Source organism: Hyperoodon ampullatus (genome assembly GCF_949752795.1).
Source record: "Hyperoodon ampullatus genome assembly, chromosome: 15".
NCBI classification, from domain to species: domain Eukaryota; kingdom Metazoa; phylum Chordata; class Mammalia; order Artiodactyla; family Ziphiidae; genus Hyperoodon; species Hyperoodon ampullatus.
Genome location: NC_136928.1, coordinates 67,938,184 through 67,961,656, shown reverse-complemented (window position 1 = coordinate 67,961,656; position 23,473 = coordinate 67,938,184). Strand labels below are relative to the sequence as shown.

At 45.8% G+C, this 23,473-nt stretch overlaps 1 protein-coding gene across 1 annotated transcript in view; it reads left to right on the top strand.

The window, feature by feature from the left end:
- The window catches only part of DPYSL5 (dihydropyrimidinase like 5), a gene marked incomplete at its 5' end in the record, with an annotated part of 48,877 nt that overhangs the window by 3,151 nt on the left and 22,253 nt on the right, over positions 1 to 23,473 (top strand). The window contains one exon of the mRNA XM_079721532.1: positions 22,415 to 22,573. Coding sequence (XP_079577658.1) covers positions 22,415 to 22,573 — 159 coding nt within the window. The remainder of the gene's footprint in view (positions 1 to 22,414; positions 22,574 to 23,473) is intronic.

The following is a 23,473-nucleotide window of genomic DNA, read 5'->3' as shown; positions in this document are numbered from 1 at the left end:
GGAAGCAGCTGTCTCTGGAAAAATACAAAAAAGCCCCTGTGTGATTAAGGCTCCCACCTCTCCCAGTTCCTGCAGGATCAGACACCCCCAATCCACGCCAGGCCCAAGTTATAGGAAATTTAAGGCCCATAAACCCCAAGCCACTCTGGCTGCCCGTGTCACCTAAACTGACCTTTTTTTATATCCACCCCCTACGTAAGATCAGACCTTGCCCTTGTGCCGCAGCACGTATTGAGTGTCTGTTTCATAACACAGCCCCTGACGCAGTCCTCCCCAGACCCCTCTGGGAGACCCTGCCCAGAGTCCTGCCTCAGACATCCCAGCCTCCCGAGAACTGGCTTCCTGCCCCACCGCCCCTCCCCTCCACTCCTGGGTTGCTTCTCCCTGTTGGTGCTCCGACAGCTGGATATTTTGGCTTCCTCTTATCTTTAATTCCTGACAATCTCCTGGGGAGAGAAAATGCTCTCCTGATGCACTGCTGATGTCAGGGATGTGTGGATTTAATTATTCACGCAGCCTGTGGCACTCAGGCCCAGGCTGTGCACCCTGATAGATTGCCGCTGGCCTATTTTGCACCTTCTAAGAAAGGTAACAGTTGATCTGCTTGAAGCATCTGGGTTTATAATAGAATAATAACCCCAAGGAAAAGCTCACCCTTGTGATTAGCCTATAGAGAAAGAGAGATCAAGTTGCGCCTTTTTGTTCTCGTCTGACAGATCCGAAGGGCCTTGAACTCTCTGCACCCCCTGAGCTATGGCCTGCCTGTCAATTGGACAGCAGCAGCCACGACTGGGAAAACAAAACCGTTGAAAGCCTGGCTTTTCTGAGAGCATCTGGGTCTCCATTGTACTGGGTCTGAAGGGGTTTCTCTAGCGCTTCTTTAACACATGCTTTGCCCGCCTCTGCTTCTGTTAGAGGCCGGGGCACGCTCTGCCTGCCTCCCCTGCCTCTCTGCCCCCTTGCTCACAGCCCGGGCACTCCATCCTCCTCCCCACCTCCTCCACACCTCCAACCTGCAGGCCCCTCCCTCCCAGAGGCCCAGAACCTGGTCTCCAGAGATGCCAGGACGCCCTGCTTGTTAAAGATGCCCCCATGGAGGAAGGGGGTTATCTCCTGTGGGATGGCAGGGGCAGGAGGGGAGGGAGGAGAGCCAGTGACGCCAACTGTGTTAATAAAGGTCTAGGATTTCACTCGGGTCACGGGGGTCTTTTATCATTATCCTACTTAGCTTACTCATAAGTTATGCTTATTCTTTGGTGTGAATCTAATATTACCTAATAAGAATGTTAATGCAGGCTGTTGAGCTCCACCCCACCAGTGGCTCTCCGTGGCCCGGTGGGAATATCAGAATCAGGCTTTTTAAACTACAGGCACAGCCCCTTCACTAAGATGGTGATAGAGGGGGCAGCAGGGACAATGGGGAAATGCTTCCCAGATGCCTTTTCTGCCTCCCACTCCTCCAAAAATAGACTGAGAACCACTGTCTAGGCCAATGGTTTCCAACCTTTGGAAGCAAATTACAGTAAAACTACTTGGGGAATTTTTTAGAAATACATGTCCAGACCCCTCCTCTCTACTGCCTGCACCCTCCACCCCAGACTAATGAAATCAATGTCTCTAGGTCTGCCTCTTCCCTCATCTGTATTTTTTTTTTTTTAATTTTTTTTTGGGGCTGTGTTGGGTCTTCACTGCTGCACGCGGGCTTTCTCTAGTTGCGGTCCGCAGGCTTCTCATTGTGGTGGCAGAGCTCAGGCTCTAGAGTACAGGCTCGGTAGAGCCTACATGGGCTTAGTTGCTCTGCGGCATGTGGGATCTTCCCAGACCAGGGATCGAACCCGTGTCCCCTGCCTTGGCAGGCAGATTCTTGTCCACTGCGCCACCAGGGAAGCCCATGTATTTTTTTTTTAAGCATCCTTGATGATCCTAACACTAGCTTGTGGATTATTAAGGAACTTTCTCGGCTATTTTGAATGGCACGTTGTCTTGGCTGTTACTCCTGTTGCCTGTCTGACCCTCTCCTTATGTGCCAGGATGACATCCGAATCCCCTTTGAAAACTTGGGCTTATCTTGCCTCACCCTTGCCAGTATTATTTATTTGTTTCTCTCCTCCTATTTACATTATAGGGTCCCATTATTGGGTTCCCAAGCCCCAGCCTGGGGCCTAGAACCCCTGTACTTGCTAAGTGTCCCTGGTGCTGTGCTCTGCCCTCCTGTCTGTACCGCATAGACATCATCAATGAGCGGCGAATTGGCCATGGTCAAGGTGTCATCAAATGGAAATCCGGCTGGGTCTGTCCCTCTTCTTTGAGGGCCCAGAGACTCTCTCTTGTCTATGCCAGGGCCATCTGGTCACTGAAACAGCCTCCCACTAACTCAAAACCATCAGCAGCAGGACATCTATTCTTGTAGTCAAACCACAAGGGGAGCCAAATCCTAACCCAAAGAGTGTTTGTCTAGAACAGGATCAGCCTAGCAGATGTACAGTGGTACAGGCTAGGTGGCCTGCCACTTCCCGCCCCCGGTGGAGGGTCCTGACCCTCCCTCCCTCCTCCCACCGCAAGAGGACTAAACCTATCAAAGTCCTGGGATATGACCCGCTGGGACATAAATAAAGTCCCTTTGTTGTCCAGCCTGCCAGCCTTCTTACCAAGGAGCCCATTTATCCATTGAGCAGACTGTTTTTGCTATTTTGCCTTTGAAACTTGCTTTTTTGGCTTTAAACCTTTCAATGCTGCTCACTTCCTTTCTTCTTTTTTCTTGACTCTGTTATGCTGTCCATTTCTGTTTAATTCTAGCCAAAATGTCTTTCCAGTCTTTTTGCTCTGCAGTAACATTTCCTGCTTATCGGGATCCAGACTCATACAGTCTTGCTTATTAACTGATGTTCCCAAGTTCACTTCATTCCGGTAAAAAACTGGAGGGACCTTAGAAATATAGCCCCACCCTCCCATTGATAGGGAGAGAGAGTGAATGAGTTGCCCCAAGTCCCCGAGGTAGCTGGACCAGACTGTATGTTTCTCAGTCTGAGGCCCTTTTCACCACACCACTCAGAGGATCCTGAAACCCCAGATTCTGGACAGTCACCCCTTTCAGACAGCCTATGACCTCTCAGTAGGCTGCATGCAAATAGTTAACTCGACACTGTGTGGCTCCAAACTTGCCTGAACCAGATAAAGGCATCAAGGAACTGATGCATCAGGCAGACAGCAGAGTAAGCTCTCTGCCTCCCCAAGATGGCGGCTTTATAACGCTCCACTGTCCCTAGAGGAATAACACTGATGTCAGTGCCTTAGAGCTGACAGTTTTTACCATTTACAAATGGTTGTTGCGGGGATTCAATGAGCTGATGCATGAAAAAGACTTCACACAGTGCCTGGCACAGGGTACGTGCATGATAACTGTTAGTCCCCAGGCTGTGAGTACCTGCTTCCACCCTAGGCCTGGCCTTGACTCTGTCTGGTTTCTTGGGTTACTTGATCCACCCACTTTGGCTTTGCAATGAGATTGTTCTACTGTCCATCTAGTGCCCGTGCTGCCTATGTCCCCGGCTTTGCCAGCAGGGTCATGTCCTGCTTGAGAACTTGCAGTGGCTCCCTGTTGTCTAGTTTGGAGTCCTAGATGTTCACCCTGGACAGCTCCCCATCTGACCTTGACCTCTCCATCCAATCCTCACTGCCCACATGTGCCCATCCATCAGGAAGGGGGTTTTCTCAGCCCCCTTCGCTATGAATGTCCCATGCTCCCTCCTGCCATCCCTTCCCACCCGTCCACAGAAGGCCTTCACAACCTACCAAGCTCACGTCACATTCTTCCTCCAGCTAATTCAGGCCCAGGATCCACTTTCTTCTCCTCAGCTGAAATAAAGTGTCATCCTGGGGCTTTCAAATTGTTTCCTATGTAAAGTTTGTCTCTCAACTGGATTGAAAACTTTGAGGGGCAGAGATGACAATTTATATTTAACTCGTGACTCACCACAGACTCACAAAGATTTAAACATGTAGTACAATAGATGCTCAAGAAATAGAGGAATGTCTACATAGGGTGGCAGTCATGAGCACAGGCTGGGGTGGACGGCCAAAGTTTGAATTCAGCTCCACATTTACTGGTTGTGTGATTTGGATGAGTTAATCTCTCTCTGTGTTTCAGTTTCTTTCTCTGGAAAATGGAGATTATGATAATACTTTATGTGTGTTGAGATACTACTGGTAAAGAACTTAAAATAGTACTTGGTAGTTCCCTGGCAGTCTAGTGGTTAGGACTCAGAGCCTTCACTGCCGTGGCCAGGGTTCAGTCCCTGGTTGGGCAACTGAGATCCCACAAGCCACGTGGCCACAAATAAAAAATGAATAAAGATTTTAAAATAAAAAATATATTTAAAAAATAGTACTTGGGCTTCCCTGGTGGTGCAGTGGTTGAGAATCTGCCTGCCAATGCAGGGGACATGGGTTCGAGCCCTGGTCTGGGAAGATCCCACATGCCGCGGAGCAACTAGGCCCGTGAACCATGGCCGCTGAGCCTGTGCGTCCGGAGCCTGTGCTCCGCAACGGGAGAGGCCACAACAGTGAGAGGCCCGCGTACCGCAAAAAAAAGAAAAAAAAAGTACTTGGTGCTTACTAAGCACTATATGAGTGTTTGTTAAATAAATAGATCGTGATGATTGAGGACCAACCCCTGAAAAATCCATTTGTGAAGTTTCCTCACAGGCATACGTATTAAAGTGTTAGACATCAAATAGGAATTACAAAATTGGTTTCTGTCTCTACTGTCAGGGTTGACTGTGTGTGTTATAGATTTCAAATGGAGCCTAAATAGTACTGGTGATGACTTCTAGATAATTTTCTTTTTCCTTTCTTTCTCTTAAAAACAGAAATATCCAGTCATAAACTCAGCAGGTAGCAGGAGCTATTTAAAGATGTCCTGCTTCAAATCAGGTATCTCGTATAACAAAACCTTGCTGGCAACTTTCACTGTACATCTATGTTCATTGGCAGGCCAACATGTAGGCCAGGTTGACTCTTCTTAGAACAAACATAAGAGAGATCTATCATTTCTTACAAATTTTTACATCTAGCATTGGAAAAAAATCTCCTATGGTGACCAAGCAGCTCCCCATTTCCTAGAATAAGAGTGTTTGCAAAGAATTGATCTATACAGAGAGATTATTGCTTTTTAAAACCTTTGGTTCAAGAATAGAGATAAATGTACCCTTTGTGATTAAACCCAAGCATCTTGGAAACCTTTCATACCTCATACTAGCTCTGCTTTTATACTCTCATCCAGCATCTCTGGGGTTTAAAAAAAAGATAGAAGAAAAATACATCGTGTATTGTATGTATACTTCAGTGATACATATAGTACCTGAATGATGTATTTTTCTTCCTCCTATTTCTTTTCTTTTTTTTTTTTTTTTTTTTTGCGGTACGCGGGCCTCTCACTGTTGTGGCCTCTCCCGTTGCGGAGCACAGGCTCCGGATGCGCAGGCTCAGCGGCCATGGCTCACGGGCCCAGCCGCCCCGCGGCACGTGGGATCTTCCCAGACCGGGGCACGAACCCACGTCTCCTGCATCGGCAGGCGGACTCGCAACCACTGCGCCACCAGGGAAGCCCCATCCTATTTCTTTTCTTAAAGACTGAATACTTTTTAATATTTCAAGAAATATTTGAATATGGCCTTATGGAAGGCTTCAAAAATCTCAGTTGAAAATATCTCTTCTCCGAAACTGCACTGAGGTTGCCTCCTATCTGAAGTGGCCATGTTTCTGTGTTGAATGTCAGGTACACATCTTAGAATGGTTCACTGGCAGGTAGAAATGTGTGTAGACGCTGTATCTTCTCCCTTAAGTGGTTTCTGCCTCACTCTTCCCTCAGGTTATCCCTGTAGCCAACCATGTTTTTCTCTCCTTCTGATCCTTTTTTATTTCTTGTTAATTAAAAATTAGGAGCTGTAAGGATCCCTAATTAGTGACTATGTGAGGATAAAGCTGTAGGCCAGCTATAGGTAAGAACTTTCTCATTCACCAGTGTGGTTCTTTTTTTGTTTGTTTGTTTGTTTGTTTGTTTTGGCTGTGTTGGATCTTTGTTGCTGGGCGCAGGCTTTCTCTAGTTGCGGCGAGTCAGGGCTACTCTTCGTTGTGGTGCGCGGGCTTCTCATTGTGGTGGCTTCTCTTGTTGCGGAGCACGGACTCTAGGCGCGCGGACTTCAGTAGTTGTGGCTCGCGGGCTCTAGAGCGCAGGCTCAGTAGTTGTGGCGCACGGGCTTAGTTGCTCCGTGGCATGTGGGATCTTCCTGGACCAGTGATCGAACCCATGTCTCCCTCATTGGCAGGTGGATTCTTAACCACTGCACCACCAGGGAAGTCCCTCATTCACAAATGTTTATCTCTCACACTACACACACACTCACACACTTAGACACTTTCACATACTCTCACAGTCGCACACGTACACACGCACTCTCACATACGCACATGTGCACTCACTCGTGCACACAGTTTTAGAGCTGGAAGTGCCACTGGAGATTAATGAATTCAAACCCTCATCTATAAATAACTTTCCTCTTTAGATTTAAACTCTCTACAGTGTTCTCAATATTTAAAAATAAAATTAAACTTGATGAATGTTGGTGAACTCTGTTCTTGGGAAGAGTATGTACAGAATGAAGAAGGTCATGATTGGGTAGCCCAGGAAGCCACTTTTTTTTTTTTTAATCTATGTGTACGCTTTTTTTTTAAACAACTTGATTAAGGTATAATTGACATACAATAAGCCACACATTTTTAAAGTGTATGGTTTGATACACTTTGACATATGTATATACTGTGAAGCCATCACCATTAATATAATAAACATATCCATCACCACCTCCCCCCCGCCAAAGTTTCTTGGTGTCCCTTGTAATCCTTCCCTGCGCTGGCAGCCACTGATCTGTTTTCTGTCACTATAGATTAATTTGCATTTTCTCACATTTTTATATAATGGAAAAAACAGTATGTATTTCTTTTTTGGTCTGGTTTCTGACTTAGCATTATTAAGTTTTTGGCAACTACAGATAAACTGACTATGAATATCTGGTACAAGTGTTTGTGTGGACATATGCTTACATTCCCCTGTGTAATTACCTAGAAGTGGGAGGCCTAGAATATATGGTAGGTGTACATGTAGCTTTTTAAGAAATTGCCAAACTGGTTTCCAAAGTGGTTGTAACATTTTCTGTTCCTTCCAGGCTCCACATTTTTGCCATCACTTGTTATGGTCAGTCTTTTTAATTTTAGACAGGTAACAGTTGTATCAGTGGTAGCTCACTATGGTTTTAATTTGCATTTCCCTAGTGTTGAATGTCTCTACATGTGCTTATTTGCCCTCTGTATATCTTTGGTGAAGAGTTCACATCTTTTCCCTATGTTTTGAGTCATTGGTCTTTTTTTTTTTTTTTTATGAAATGTAAAGAATAGGTAAATCTTTATTTTTTCCTTTCTAGTTTTATGGAAATATAGTTGATATACAGCACTGTATAAGTTTAAGATGTACAGCATAATGATTTGACTTATATACTTCATGAAAAGATTACCACAATAAGTTTAGTGACCATCCATCATCCCATATAAATACAAAATAAAAGAAAAAGAGGGACTTCCCTGGTGGTCCAGTGGGTAAGACTCCACGTTCCCAATGCAGGGGGCCCAGGTTCGATCCCTGATCAGGGGACTAGATCCCACATGCATGCCACAACTAAGAAGCCCGCATGCCGCAATGAAGGTCCTGTGTGCCACAACTAAGACCTGGTGCAGCCAAAATAAATAAATAAAATTTTTTTAAGAAAAAGCAAAAAATTTTTTCCTTGTGATGAGAACTCTTAGGACTTACTCTCTTAATGACTGTCACCTATAACATCCAGCAGTGTTAATTATATTTATCATGTCATACATTACATCCCTAGTACTTATTTACCTTACAACTGAAAAATACGGAATGCTTCAGGAATCTGTGTGTCATCCTTGTGCAGGGACCATGCTAATCTTCTCCATATTGTTCCAAATTTAGTGTTGCCAAAGTGAGCACTGTTTGTCTTCTTTTTATTGGGTTGTCAGAGTTATTTATATGTTCTAGCTACAAGTCGTTTGTTGGGTCCGTGTTTTGCAAATATTTTCTCCCAAGCTATGACTTACCTCTTCATTTTCTTAACAATGTCATTGGAAAAGCAACAGTCTTTCATTTTGAAGTTCAATTTATTAATTCTTTTTCTTTCATAGTTTGTTTTTCATGCTGTAATTGAGAAATTTTTGTGAAATCCAAGGTCACTAAGATTTTCTCCTATGTTTTCTTTTAGAAGTTTTATAATCTTAGCTCTTACATTTAGGTCTATGATTCATTTTAAGTTAGTTTTTATATATGGTATCCAGTAAGGGTTGAGGTTCAGTTTTTTTTACATATGGCTATCCAATTGTTCTAACACCATTTGTTGAAAAGATCATCCCTTGTCAAAAATCAGTCGACCATATATGTGTGGGTCTATTTTTGCACTCTCTTTTCTGTTCTTTTGATCTATGTATCTATCTTTACACCTATACCACAATGTCTTGATTATGATAGCTTTACAGTAAGTCCTGAAAGCCGGTGGTGTAAGTCTTCCAACTTTGTCCTTCTTTTTCAAAGTTGTTTTGGCCATTCTATCTCCTTGGAAGCAAACTTTTTTAGTGCAGGCTGTAAACCAAAAACTTAAGAGAACAGTAAACTGAGTGCATTAACCAAGCACTTGATAAACATTCTCAGCCCTTAGCATGGTCCCTTTCTGTTAGCCAAAAGTTAAGAATTTTCTTTAGAATTTTCTAAACTTATTTGGAGAGAAATCTGTGATGTGTGTGTGTTAAAAGGAACTTAACTGGGTGCTGGGGGTTCAGATGACGTCCATGAGGATGTTCCATGATACTTGGCTACATATTGATCTCAATATATTTTCTTCACATGATCCATATCTTTATGTATAATAAATTGTGATGACGTCATAGGGAAGAGTTCATTCTGCTTCCTCTTGCTCCCTCTTTGTCTTACAGTTAGAGTCAGTGGAGAACAGAAGTGGGCCGGGAGTTCTGAGCGGACTAGGTTAGGATAAAACTTACATGAACTGGGCTTCCCTGGTGGCGCAGTGGTTGAGAGTCCGCCTGCCGATGCAGGGGACACGGGCTCGTGCCCCGGTCTGGGAGGATCCCACATGCCGTGGAGCGGCTGGGCCCGTGAGCCATGGCCACTGAGCCTGCGTGGCCGGAGCCTGTGCTCCGCAACGGGAGAGGCCACAACGGTGAGAGGTCCGCGTACCGTAAAAAAAAAAAAAAAAAAAAAAAACTTACATGAACTGAAATTCTAACCACTGAGCTGTTTCCACCCTCTCCCCTTCCCTCTGTCAGGTTTCCATTCTGTTTGGTACCCTTTGTTACCACCAGGCCTGGGCTGTAGCTCTTTCCCAGTTAGGTGCCCTGACTCTCACTTTGCCAGGCTTAAGATAACCAGGACTTATATTTGGGCGAGCACACTTGTTCTGAATCTCTAAGCCCCAGACATAGTGGCCCATCAAAGAGTCTACTTTTCCTGCTGTGTGGAAAATACAGTGTTCAGCCTGGAGCATGTGGAGCCTCTCACAGGCTCTGGGTTCCTAGACCCCCAGGTGGCATCTGGCAGTGCATGACTCTGCGTAGGACCTGCAGCTAAGCTTCCAGCCGCTGTCCCCTCCAGGAGGGCTGCACTGCCGTCAGGCCTAGCATTTCTGTATCCCTTATACACGTATCGTGATCTTTAAAGCCCCCCTCAGGCAGGCCTTATTTTCCTTCCTTTGCAGGTGGAGAAGCTGAGTCTCAGGGAGTGAAATGCCTTTCCAAGCTAGTAAGTACAGGCATAGGCCTCCCTGCCTTCCAGAGCAGACGCCAGCCCGCATTCCCCAGCATCAGCACCCAGCACGGCCTCAGGACAGCCTTCCTCGGCAGCTTGATGGCACTATTATCGCTGAGCTTTGGGACCAAAATGAAGACTCGCCAACACCGGAGTAGATGAGGGAAGGAGAGCAGATGGGGTTACATGTGGTTTATTTCTAGATTGTTGACAAACCCCTCTTGTCTGGCATCTTTGGGCAGCCTGGACTTTTAATAAAGATGGTCATGACCTGCTTGCCTGTAAACTTTCCCGCTTTGGGATTAGAAGGGGCTTTGCTAAGGAGGAAGATGACAAAGGGCGTCTCCGGGCTCTATTTTAGAACGGTTTCCCCTGGCCCCCTGGCTTCTCAGAAGCTGGCAGCCACGTACTCTCTGCCACATAACTCCCTCTGAGGATCATCTCCAGTCTCCATGGTAACTGCATGTCGGGAGACAGCCTGCTCTGTTCTGTGGCTTTGTATTAAACACAATGATTTAAATTGGATGCTCGGCAGTGAAGATAATCATTCTGGATTAGAAAGACGCCTGGAGATCCTCATTTCATAATTTTAGATGTTGGCACAATTCTCAGGTTTAGCTCTGTAATTCAAGCCCAAGCCACACCTACCCCTCTGTTTCTAAACTGCAGTTAGGTCCAATTTCACTTGGGCTTTTCTCCATCCTTTGACAGAGGAATCTTGGAGCCAGGGAGCCCCGCAGTCAGACCAGGGCTATCCTGAGCTCTAGAAGGGGCGGCATAATGTAAAGGAAACCTAAGGTGCTAGCGGCAGATAGACCCTCATTCAGTCTGGCTGCATGATTTCCTCTGAGACCTATTTTTCTTATCTGTAAGACGAGAGGAATAACCTCCACCCTATAGAATCATATATTTTTAATTTTTCTATTGTGATAAAATATATATAACATAAAATTTATCATTTTAATCATTTTTAACTGTACAGTTCAGTGACATTAAGTACATTCACAATGTTGTCACCACAATAATCCATTTCCAGAACTTTCTCATCTTCCCCAGCTGAAATTCTGTACTCCGTAAATACTAACTTTCCCATCCTCCACTCCTCCCAGCCCCTGGCAACCACCATTACACTTTCCATCTCTATGAAGTTGACTATTCTAGATACCTCATAGAAGTGGAATCATACATTTTTTTTTGTCCATCTGTGACTGGCTTATTTCACTGAGCATAATGTCCTCAAGTTTCAACCATGTTGGAGCATGTGTCATAATTTCTTTCCTTTTTTAAGGTTGGATAACATCCATTTTATGTATGTACCACATTATGTTTATTCGTTCATCTGTCGATAGACACTTGGTTGCTTCCACATTTTGGCTATTATGAGTAATGCTGCTATGCACACGGGTATACAGATATCTGTTTGAGTCCTTGCTTTAAATTACAGAGTCATTCTGAGGATCAAATAAGATAATAAGTATTAACAATATTAAGAACATTGCACAAAGCAGGCTGTCAGTAAATGTTAATTTCTCTCCTGAACGTGAGTTCAGCCTAGGTGCTAACTGCCACAGTGGTCCAATGGCTTCCACGGGAGTGGTGTCACTTTTTGCTAGCTTCTGTGTCCCTGGGACATGCTAGTCTGTTGTGTCTGGAAATTAACACAATTTATTCCCAGATTTAAAGGAAATGCCTTAACCACAGAAATGTGCATTGTCTCATGATAAAAACCATGCATGCTTTTTATATTTCTCCCACCATTTGGTATTCGTGTATTCCTAGTTCTAAAATGAGAAAATGTTAGGGCTGATGTATATACTTCCTTATCTGTTGTCTATTTTAAGTATACCAGGTGGGAGACCCTGAATCTGCAGTTAGGATTGCCCCAGGCTATGAAGCTCTGTGCTTAGTTACTATTTGTTGGTGTCAAATGTATTCTCAGGGTTATGGAAGAGTATGAGATTTGGAATAAAAATACCTGGATCCCAGTCTTGGCTTATGTCTCAGAAACTGAGATGGTAAAAACATCTGTCCAACGCAGTGGTCATGAAGATTAGGTGAGGGCAGCACTTTGCTGTGCAGGTGACCCTCTCCTGGAGCACCTCGTGGGGACCAGGTCCCTGTGTCGGTCTGCATCCCTTCAGGAGATTTTCTCTGGGTCTAGTTTCACCCCAAAGTTTCTATAGTGGGGGTACTCCCCTGCTGCCCTGGGCCCCTCCAGGGTTGAGAATCCAGAGCCGAGGAGCCATCTTTCCCTGCGGGGTCCTTTGAAATCAGCTTTCCTGCCACAAGGTCACTGCACAAGCAGCCCTGGAGACAGCCAGCACCTCTTTGTCTTCAGGAATTTGCAACAGAAGGGAAGGGGGAGCAAGAGCCCTTGCACAGCCTGGTCTGACCTGCGCCTGACCCAGCTGCTCCTCACAGCATAGCAGTCAGCCCTGTTCTTTATTGATGGCGCTGAAGGGAGGAGGGCAGATGGGGATTTCACACTGAATACCTTTCTCTCAGCAGCGCTTGCAGCTGGTTGTGTCCTGTGTGCCCAGGGTCTACCTGTTGAGCAGGAGCCAGGCAGGCTTAAATCAGGGCTTCCCAAGCAGATGTGTTCACTGTCCCTGAGACCGGAAGGCTACCCTGGTATGCTCACGTCTGGGAAGGGAGCTTGGGTTTTCCTCAAAGGCTTCTTAACTTCTAGGGCAGCTCACCTCTTCCTGAAGTCAGTGAGCCAGGGAGATTCTTGCGTTGGTGACAGGGTTTTCTTGGCTTCCATAACCCCATGCCAGCCTGCTCTTCCTCCTGCCTCTTGGCTCTCCTTCCCAGCCTCCTTCCATGGTCTTGTCTTCGTCTTACTCCTCTCCTCTGTGGTTGCTTCTCAGGATCCTATCCCAGATTGCCTTCTCCCCGTCCCCACCTTCTCTCCCCAGGTGATCTGTTACTGATCACTCCCAGGCTTACAGCTACAGCCTAGACACCTCCATGCACCTGCCCCAAACCCAACACATCCACCACAACCCCACTCCTCTCCCGGAGACCCCCCCTTCCAGGAATGGCACCCCCATCCTCCCAAGACAGAGCTTACTTGCTCAAGACCACAGGACTCCTCAGCGATAAAGCCAGACCTCGGACCCAGGTGTGCCAGGCTCCAGAGTTCAGGCCTCTCCCACCAGAGCACCCTGCCTTCACGTACCATCGGAGAATCCAACTGTATTTCTAACAAACATAAAAATTCAGATGTCACTCTAAGCCCCAGACAAACTCTGCTGTGGGACCCCTCCCCATTTTTGGCTGTGCTGGACCTCCATCTGGATGCCTTTGTCAGCCCGTACCTGGACTCCCCACTCCCTCAGCAATCCCAGCCTGCTTTCTCTGTCCCAGCTCCTGGCGTCATGGAACTGACCCCTTATAATATGGCAAGTTTACTTCAGCCCTCCCTCGTTGATTCTGTAGTGCATTTCCCATACAGTTTTCTTTTTTTTTTTTTTGCGGTATGCGGGCCTCTCACTGTTGGGGCCTCTCCCGTTGCGGAGCACGGGCTCCGGACTCACAGGCCCAGGGCCATGGCCCACGGGCCCAGCCGCTCCGCGGCATGTGGGATCTTCCCAGACCGGGACACGAACCCGCGTCCCCTGCATCGGCAGGCGGACTCTCAACCACTGCGCCACCAGGAAAGCCCCCATACAGTTTTCTTAAACCTCGTCTTGGCTCAGACTGACACTCCTAATTTTCCCAAAACCTTTCTTCTGTTTTGCTAAGAAGTCTGGGACCAAGGGCCTGGGCACCCTCAGCTGTCCTCCATGTCACCTCAGCTCATCTCCTCCTCTATCCACCCCCCTCCTAAATGGATGGGAAGAGATGTCCTTCCCAGCCTAATAGATATGAATATCAACCCTCAGTTTCCTCATCTGAATAATGGGGATAATAATACATATTTCTTTTTTCTTTTTTTTTTTAAGCAGAGGTCTTCTTAGAAGCCCATATGATTTAAATTTATTTATTTATTTATGGCTGTGTTGGGTCTTTGTTTCTGTGCGACGGCTTTCTCTAGTTGTGGCAAGCGGGGGCCACTCTTCATCGCGGTGCGCGAGGCTCTCACTATCGCGGCCTCTCTTGTTGTGGAGCACAGGCTCCAGGCGCGCAGGCTCAGTAATTGTGGCTCACGGGCCCAACTGCTCCGTGGCACGTGGGATCCTCCCAGACCAGGGCTCGAGCCCGCGTCCCCCGCATTGGCAGGCAGACTCTCAACCACTGCGCCACCAGGGAAGCCCAATAATACATATTTCACAGGACTGTTGTGAGAATTAAATAGCCACAGAGTATGTGCTCAATGGATGTTGGTTATAATTAGCAATTTTCATCTGCTCCATTGTCCCTCCATCAGCTCTGCATTAAGATTTCTAAAGACTCCCTTCCCTCCTAAATTTGGTTGTTCCTCTCCTGATACTATTTTCTCAGCCACACAGGCATAAAACCTCTCCTGTTATTTACATCCTCTCCTCTTCTGTCATCAAACCTGGCTGCTACTTCTTCCCCGAAACAGGTTTCACATATGTCAGTCATCCCAGTCCCCAGGTTGAGGTCCATCATCTCAGCACTGTAGTCGAGTTTGCACTGAGCAGTCAGGGCCATGTTCTGGAGTCTGATTTTCATGTTCTTGCTCCGCCCAGAAGCCTGCTGTGACTACAGACACGTCCAGGGATGGGGGTGACCAGAGTCCTCTCTGTAAATGTGCTCCTACACCCCACACTCCCGAAGCCCCCTCATCACCACCACCTCCACACACACAAGTTGCTAAACTTTGCTGACTGATGGAATCCAGGTTCATCAAGGTCCACGCAGTTGGCCTCAGCCAAGACCAAACAGATCTATTCTCTGTCCTCTGGCTGTGTCCCCGGCTCTGCCCACAGCATTTCCTACCCCAGAGTGTCTCATCCTGTCCCCTTCCAGCCCTCAGCCTGCCCATCCTACTGTGTCCTTCCCCTCCCCTGGTCTGTTGAACTTGATGTTGCCGTCACCACTGAGGAATGTTATCTTGTGCTGCTTTGTACTCTCATTATTTTGAAGTCATTTCTATTCGAAATGAACTTTTTTCTTGTCCTGTTTGCTAACTAGACTCTAAGGTGCTTATATTTCTCACTTCTTCTGGAGCATCTGATACACATACACGGTGTGCACATTCATGCTACCTACAAATTATGCTTATTGTTTATTAACTATAATAGCTGTAATAGTAGTATAGGGCTTCCCTGGTGGCACAGTGGTTGAGAGTTCGCCTGCCGATGCAGGGGACACGGGTTCGTGCCCCGGTCTTGGAAGATCCCACATGCCGTGGAGCAGCTAGGCCCGTGAGCCATGGCCGCTGAGCCTGCACGTCCGGAGCCTGTGCTCCGCAACGGGAGAGGCCACAACAGTGAGAGGCCCGCGTACCGCAAAAAAAAAAAAAATGGTTGTATAAATCACTAGTATTTATTGGGCTCCTACTATGTGCAGGTGCTGTCCCAGGTGCTTTACGTGCATTATCTCATTTAATCCTCATGATAACCCCAGAAGGGGTGTATTATTACTCCATTTTACAAATGGGGAAAATGAAGCTCAAAGAGATTAAATAACTTGCCCAAGATCTTATAACCGTAAGTGATGGAGCTAAGATTTAAACCTAGATCTGCCTGCCTTAAAGTCTGGTTCTTGTCACTCTACTACTTTGCCTCTAAATATAGCATTAATGTGTTTTAAAAATGGCAAGCCGGGGACTTCCCTGGTGGTGCAGTGGTTAAGAATCCACCTGCCAATGCAGGGGACATGGGCTCGAGCCCTGTTCCAGGAAGATCCCACATGCCGCGGAGCAACTAAGCCCACGTGCCACAACTACTGAGCCTGCTCTCTAGAGCCCATGAGCCACAACTACTGAGCCTGCGTGCCTAAAGCCCGTGCTGTGCAACAAGAGAAGCCACCGCAATGGGAAGCCCGCACACCACAACAAAGAGGAGCCCCTGCTCGCCGCAACTAGAGAAAGCCCACATGCAGCAACGAAGACCCAACGCAGCCAAAAATAAATAAATAAAATAAATAAATTTTTTTAAAATGGCAAGCAGGTTAAGTGTGGGAAAATGTCCTTTTCCCAAGGTATATTGCGGATTGAGTGTTGCCTGTCTCCTCTGCTGAAAATTCAAAGAATGAAGGGTGAGTTTTAGATATGGTAATGCTTACAGTGAGAGCATTGCAAGGTCAGAAGTGGGACCATGCCCTAGATGAAGTAATAGAGGCTGGCACCCAGAAGGTAGGAGTGAAAAGTAAAAGGAAATTGAGAAGTGCAGTTAATTATAAATGTGCAATTTAGAGAAAACCAGTCAGCTGAAGAATGAGCTCAACAGGTCAAGAAAAGGCTTGGGGAGCTGTATGTAGCCAGAGGGATGGTGGGTGGTCCCAAGGAACAATCATGTATCACTTGGTGTCCTGGAGAAAAGCTGGTTGCAGGGAGGGTTTGTGTTGTTTTGTTTGTTTTTCAGAGAAAAGGGGCATTTAATAAAAGGTGTTGGGGAGACTCTAAAAGAGGTTGGAGCAGTGGTCAGCATTCAAGCGGCCTTGAAGGGAATTATCGGAGAAAGGGTCAGGGTCCTGAGCCCCCAGTGTGAGCTGGATGATTGGCAGTGAAGCCAGCGTAAGCCTGTTAAGAGCGTGATCTCCCTAGATCAGGTCAATGTAGCTGATAAAAATGGACTCCTTGTTTCAATACTATTAAGAATTTCAGGATGACAGCAGAGATTAAACCAGGACAGAGCCAGTCTGAACACAGGGCACTGTGGGACTGCACAAGCCACATAACCATGGACCTGGTGTTGGCTGGTGGGCGTATGTTTCAGGATGAGAGAGGTGTTTACTGAGTGCCAGGCATGGTTCTACGTACCATACATACATCATCTCACTTGACGAAATGCTCAGGCCCTTCTCTGGGGAGTCTCTCACATCCCAAGGAGTGGTACTGCTTAAGAGCTGGCTTTCCTGAGGGCCAGGGAGCAGCCAACAAGATCCCTGAAGGGCAAGGAAGTTATTCAGAGCAAGAGAGAAACCACTGATCTGGTTATTTTTTTTTTCTCTTCTACTTCGAGTGAGTATGAATAAAAGATGGAAGATACATTCGATGTGAAAAGAAAAGGAAGTGGTTCAGCAATTTCCAAGAGAAGCAGATCCATCTGAACAAGTGATGCTTTCTCAACTGCATTAAGAAATGTCGAAACATTTGCATTGCACTTAGTTTACAAAGCACATCCAAATACTGGTTATTTGATTCTCAGTGTAGGATTGTTCCCTCTGTGAAGATTGAGTCACCCATAATCTATACATCTAGATACTCCAGACCCTGCTATTATGATTCCAATCACCTCCCCCCAAACACACCCATTTTCTGAGCACTAGTGTGAAAGTATGCTCACAGGAAGTCCCTATGCCACCCCTAATGAAAAACCCCAGAGATAAGCTCTGGCCCAAGTGCCTTCTCAACAACAGGGTACAAAGTTTGTGCCTTGACCTGTTGGTTCTTGGCCTTGGAGCCAGAGAACAAAGCCTTTCCCTTTGGGGGGCAGGGTGGAGGGGTAGAGAAAAAACCATCGCTACTGGGAACTCAGCAAAATGTGATTAGAGCCACAGCAACACAGAAGATGGTAGAGAATGACTCTCCAAAGATCTTTGTCCTGACAGAACCAGGAAGGGCCAATGCACTGTGCTTTCCAACGCTGTGATGTCAGCAAATAAATTCTATCTGAAATTTCTTTCCAACTTGCTGAGCAGGTCCCTGGTCAATACGGAGACCCCCATGTGCCCACAGTGGTCTGATAACTTCTGAAGCATAAAGATGACATTTATAATAACAGGTTTAGGTTGAGTTCAGTACAAGTTCCTGCCAAGCGTATGCCTGGAAACTGTGACATAAAATGGATTACCATTAAGAATATTGGTTTTAAATGTAAAATAGCTAGCTAGTGGGAAGCATCTGCATAGCATAGGGAGATCAGCTCGGTGCTTTGTGTCCCCCTAGAGGGGTGAGATAGGGTGGGAGGGAGACGCAAGATGGAAGGGATATGAGGATATATGTATACATATAGCTGGTTCACTTTATTATACAGCAGAGACTATCATACCATTGTAAAGCAATTATACGCCAATAAAGATGTTTTAAAAAAAAAGAATACTGGTTTTTCTTAGGGAACAAGTAGATGTGACATGACTGGGCATCAAATAAACCCAGATTTACCCAGCGGTATGTCACAAATATCAAAAACAAAATAATGGTAACCCTTTGAAATAGTAAAATTATGTTTCATATCCTGCCAAATGTGTGTGATGATGCTGCATCTGTTGGTTAGACAAATGGTCCTAAAGTCCATGTTAACTTAACAGTGAGAGATGTGAAGTCTCACATTCACAATAGAAATGAATGCCACATACACAGTGGGGAATGCTTGGCTGGATAGTAGTTTATGTCAAAAAAACAAGGACCTGGGTTGATAAATGGACAGTTCAGTCAGCCACCAGGCTCCAGTAGGCCCTAGTGTGTTAGCTGTTCCATGGTCATGTCTGTCTCCATAAATGAATCTTAATTCTGTCAAATAAAAAAAGCAAGTTGCAAAAGGACATGGACAGTATAATACCACTTGTGTACATTTTTCAGATTTGCAAGACAAATATAGTAAAAGCTTAAAAACATGGATGGGAGAAATTTATATCAACCTCAGGGTTAAGGGATGGGAATAGGATGGAGGGCTCCAGTTGCATTGGAAATATTTTCTTTCATTTTTTTAAATTAAAAAACATGTAAGGTAAATACAGTAAAAAGCTAACATCTGTTAAATTTGAGTAGTGGGTTCATGGGTATGTGTTGTATTATGTTCTGTACTTTTACTGTATGGTTGAAATGTTTCATACATAACTTTAAAAGAAAGTATTTTAAATACATAAACATGATTAACTAAATTTTAAGTAGTTTTAGTTTCCTCCAAATTAATTTTTTATGTACACATATTATGAAAGTAATATATTCTATGAAATAAATTTCAGAAAATTAGAAAAAATAAATTACTCAGAATCTCATCATCCAAAAACAGTCATTGTTAATGTTTTGGTATATTTCCTTCTATTTTTTTTTCTTTGTGTGTGTGTGTGTGTGTGTTTAAACATACTTCTAAGTATCTTGGGTACGCTTATTGAATTGTCTTCTTTACTCGTTATAGCATCATCCTTGTTCCATGTGAAGACTTAGCCTCCATGAGCATCATTTCTATTGATTCTTTTTTTTTTTTTTTTTTTTTGCGGTAGGCGGGCCTCTCACTGTTGTGGCCTCTCCCCTTGCGGAGCACAGGCTCCGGAGCACAGGCTCAGTGGCCATGGCTCACGGGCCCAGCCGCTCCGCGGCATGTGGGATCTTCCCAGACCGGGGCACGAACCCGTGTCCCCTGCATCGGCAGGCGGACTCTCAACCACTGCGCCACCAGGGAAGCCCTCTATTGATTCTTAAGATCTTTCACAGCTTACTTTTCTTGCATAAAGACAGTTATGAACATTCAGCAGTCACACAGTCACCTTTCCTCTTGATTATCGTAAATATAATCCTTTTGAAAGCCTCCGGAACAGGATTTCATCACGCTCTGCTGTTGATTTGTACAAGGCTGTTTTGTGTGGAATGACAGTAAAAAGGTCTGTCACATCTGTGATATCACATTCCTGCGAAGACTGAGCTTGTCGGCATTCATCCCGTGGGTGGGAACTGTGCATATTTTAGAAGCCAGCTCTGTGTGCATCTTGCCTGGGAGGAAACCAGCACTAGTGTATCCAGCATCTGGTCTGGGATCCTGAACCCGCAGCTGGGAAAGTGTTTACTGATCCCATTAAACTTTTGCTTTGAGGCCTAGGGTAACAGCAGTAATGATTATTCCAGATGTTTATATGCCCCTTCCCAGCTTACAGAGGTTCCTACATCCACTGCCACCTGAGCTGCTGTGGGCCCCCAGCAGTGAGGTGCAGAGGAGAGCAGGCACACAGGATTACAACCAGCAGTTGGGAAAGTCAAGACCTCTGCCGGATGCTTCTGACTCCATCCAGAACGCTTTTCAGTTTCTATCCTTGGACCCAGGCAAGAGGAGTCTCTGCCATGGGCTCTGGACTACAGGCAACTCCCCCACGTCTGCCCAGAGCCCACTGTCCCAATCCTGGACCACACTCTGGGGCCCTGGAATCCCCTGACAAAGGGCCTGAGCACTGCCAGGGCCTACATTAGCCTGAATCTGTCTTTCTGGGAGCCAGACCACCACTCTGTGCACGCCTAGCCCCAGGGCGGCATCTTGCAGGAGTGAGCAGAGCTTAGATCCACGGGCTGCAGGACACATAACCGGAGTTGGAGAGTATGGGCTAGAGGCAGACGCAGAGGCTGAAGGCCAACATCCCCTAGAGTGTAGCTCAGAACTGCAAGCATTCTGAGAATTCTGAACTCAAGCCTGGCCTTCTGAGTCATTATGAACATATATCTGTTAGAGTAGGTGAACAGAATATACTCTGTGTAACAATTTGTTAGCTTGACCTGTAACTTTTAACTAGAGATTCAGCAGATAGGCCTCCTTTTCTACTCTCAGAGGCCCACAGATGCTAAGAACGGTCTTGGCTCTCTTATTGCACTGTGCTGTCCCCATGTTCCCTTTTCTTTTCTATGCAAGTCTACAGACAGATGAGGGAGTGCAAAGGAAAACAATCTAGAACCACAGAAGTAAGACAATTTAGTGTGTAACATCCCAATATACCAGACACCCCCGTGTCCACACATAAAAGCAAGAAATGCATTTTAGGACAAAATAGAGTACAACCACCTGCTACGAGGGTGAATCATTCTGGCACAATCCAGCAAAATCAGAAATAGAAGCCAGCTAGTAAAGCTACAATCTGCTGCTCTTCCCCCTTCTCTCCATCTCCCACATCACAATTCCTACGTTTGAGCCGCAGAACTAGCACCCTCTGTTGGTTGCTTTAAGCTACGCAAGAAGTCAGGCCCCTGGGTTTCCCAGGACAAGGGGACTAGTCTCACCCGCCCAGCCAGGGTCAGCATGGAGAATCAGTGTTGCAAGAGCTTTCATTGTAATTGTTGCTTGGCCACTGAACTAATTTTTTTTTTTCAGTCCCTCATTCTCCAGCAATATTTCTGATTCGTGATCAATGATTTAACTGAATAGAGAAGCATGAAATCATCAAGACAGTTTCATTGTGCTATTTTCCTCCCATACAGAAAACAGAGATAAACAACTAAACTCTGAATAATTAAACACACATATTAGGACAAAACTTTACAAAGTGATGATTCTCTTGACTTTCACAGCTCTCCAGCAAGGAAGCTGGTCCCATGGTACAGGTAAAGACTCTGTAACAGAATATTTAAAAAATAAATAAATGAAAAATTTTTAAAGAAAAAAGAGAAAAAACATACTTGACCTCTTGCATCACAGAGGTCAAGTAACCCGGGCTGAGGTTATCCAACTGGGAGGTGGCATAGCAGGGACTTGAACTTGGAGCTGATTCCAGTCACTGTTAGGATCCAAATAAAAGAGTAGGTTTTGTCCAAATTTTAATTCATCAGGAAAAGAGAGTCACCTATATTAAAGCCCTCACAAAGTTTCACATATTATGGGGCCTGTCTCAATTTTTATTTTAATAAAGTTTTTTTTGGAGAACAACCCATTAGCCTGGAATAGCCTTTGGTCAATGCTAGCTTAGGAAGCTCATGGAGGTCACCTGACCAAACTGGTTTTTAAAAAAGTACGTGGGGGCAGACCTTTAATACAGATTTAGTAATTATTCCTGGGAGCATTGTTTGTGTTTGCAAATGAGACCTTTTAAAGATTTCTTTTTAAGTGGTATCTGGTGGAGATTGTGGATAGGATCATTTTTTCACTGATAGATTGTACGGGGACCTAAAATGCTCTATCTCAAACAAGACAGATGGAAATGAAGTTAATGTTCTTGGAAAAACTGAAGACAAAGACCCTGATGTGAAGATGCCTATAAAAACTTTGAATAGAATTGTTTCATGAAATGTGAGCGAATAAAACAAAACAATAGAGTCAATTAACATTTTACTATGGTTTACATATATATGTGTAACTAAAATAATATTATAAACAGACTTATATTACATTATGGTAGACATTTGATTACATCATCTATGTATTCAAGTTGGTCAGAAATTGTCTGGGGGGAATCTTCTCATTTGGAAATATAGGCACTGGTAACACACTAAGTGGTTTTTTTCCAAGCACTGAGCTGCAACCCAAGATGAGGAAGAAGCAGGTTTGTGTGCTGGATCCACAGTAATGATGAAGATTACACACTGGCTCCTGTGTTGACAGCTCCTGACATGTTCCCAAACATTGCTGCACTTGGACCTCCCAGCCTCTTGTGTGGGAGAGTCTGTGGCTGTCCTGAAGGTCCCCCTGAGGACCCAGTGTCCCCACGTCAGCGACTTGGGTGTGGGTAGAGATGTGACGAGATTGCTTTTCCCATCTCCCTCAGGCAGCACTAGTTGGAGGTACCACCATGATCATCGGCCATGTCCTGCCTGACAAGGAGACTTCCCTTGTGGATGCCTACGAGAAGTGCCGGGGTCTGGCTGACCCCAAGGTCTGCTGTGACTACGCCCTCCATGTGGGGATCCCCTGGTGGGCACCCAAGGTAACAGCACTGGGTGGAACCCCAAAAAGAAGAACCAGTGCTCTTTTTGGCAGAGGGGCCATCTGGTGAGAGCCAGCTGGGGGGGTGATGCTGTCCTGCAGTGTGGAACACCCCTCCCACCACCATCCTAACTCCTCCAAATGCCAAAAGAAAAAATACTTATGATTCTATAAGGGGGGAGGCCTGTTTTGCTTAATTTAAAGAGCCAGTTTTCCAGCGCTCTGACCACAAGGCGCTCAGCATGTCCTGATGCTCTACCTAAGGTGTCACTTATGTAGCAAGCCCTAAGGGGTTGCTGCTGAGTAGCAAGCTCAGTAAGGGTCAGCCCTGAGGGTCACATCATTTTGTGCTTGGAGTGACAGCACTGAGGTCTCTGAACGGAGGGTCCCGTCCTGGCTCAGTGCCACCTGGTAAGAATGGATTGGGGTGCTTCTTTCCTGCTTGGCCCCAGCTCCTGCTCTGGGCACCCTGAGTTTGCTCCTGGTGTGTGGCTCCCACTGGGCCCTTTCTCAGTTCAGCCTCTGTGTCCCTGGCTTTCCTGGCCTCCCATTGCCCAGGCCCCAGGGCCAGAGTCCAGTCCCTGCTCCCCGGATTCCCTCTTCCTTGTTCTTCCTGAATACAGATATACAGGCATTTAGATTTTGCTTCACTTCTGGAGTTTTACTGCTTATTACCCCAGGGAAGCAACCTGGGTATTCATTCTTTCATCAAGTGCTCATTAATCACCATGTGCCAGTACTTGAGTGGGTGCCCTGGAATCTTAAAAATAAATAAACATTAAGAGAGTTTACAAAGTTCTCCAGCTGTGGATCCTGATCTAAAGGGCCTGACCCCCTTCTGAGACAGTGACTAAAAGCCTGGCTGTACTTCTGCCCTCAGGTACCAGCCTTGAGCGTGAGG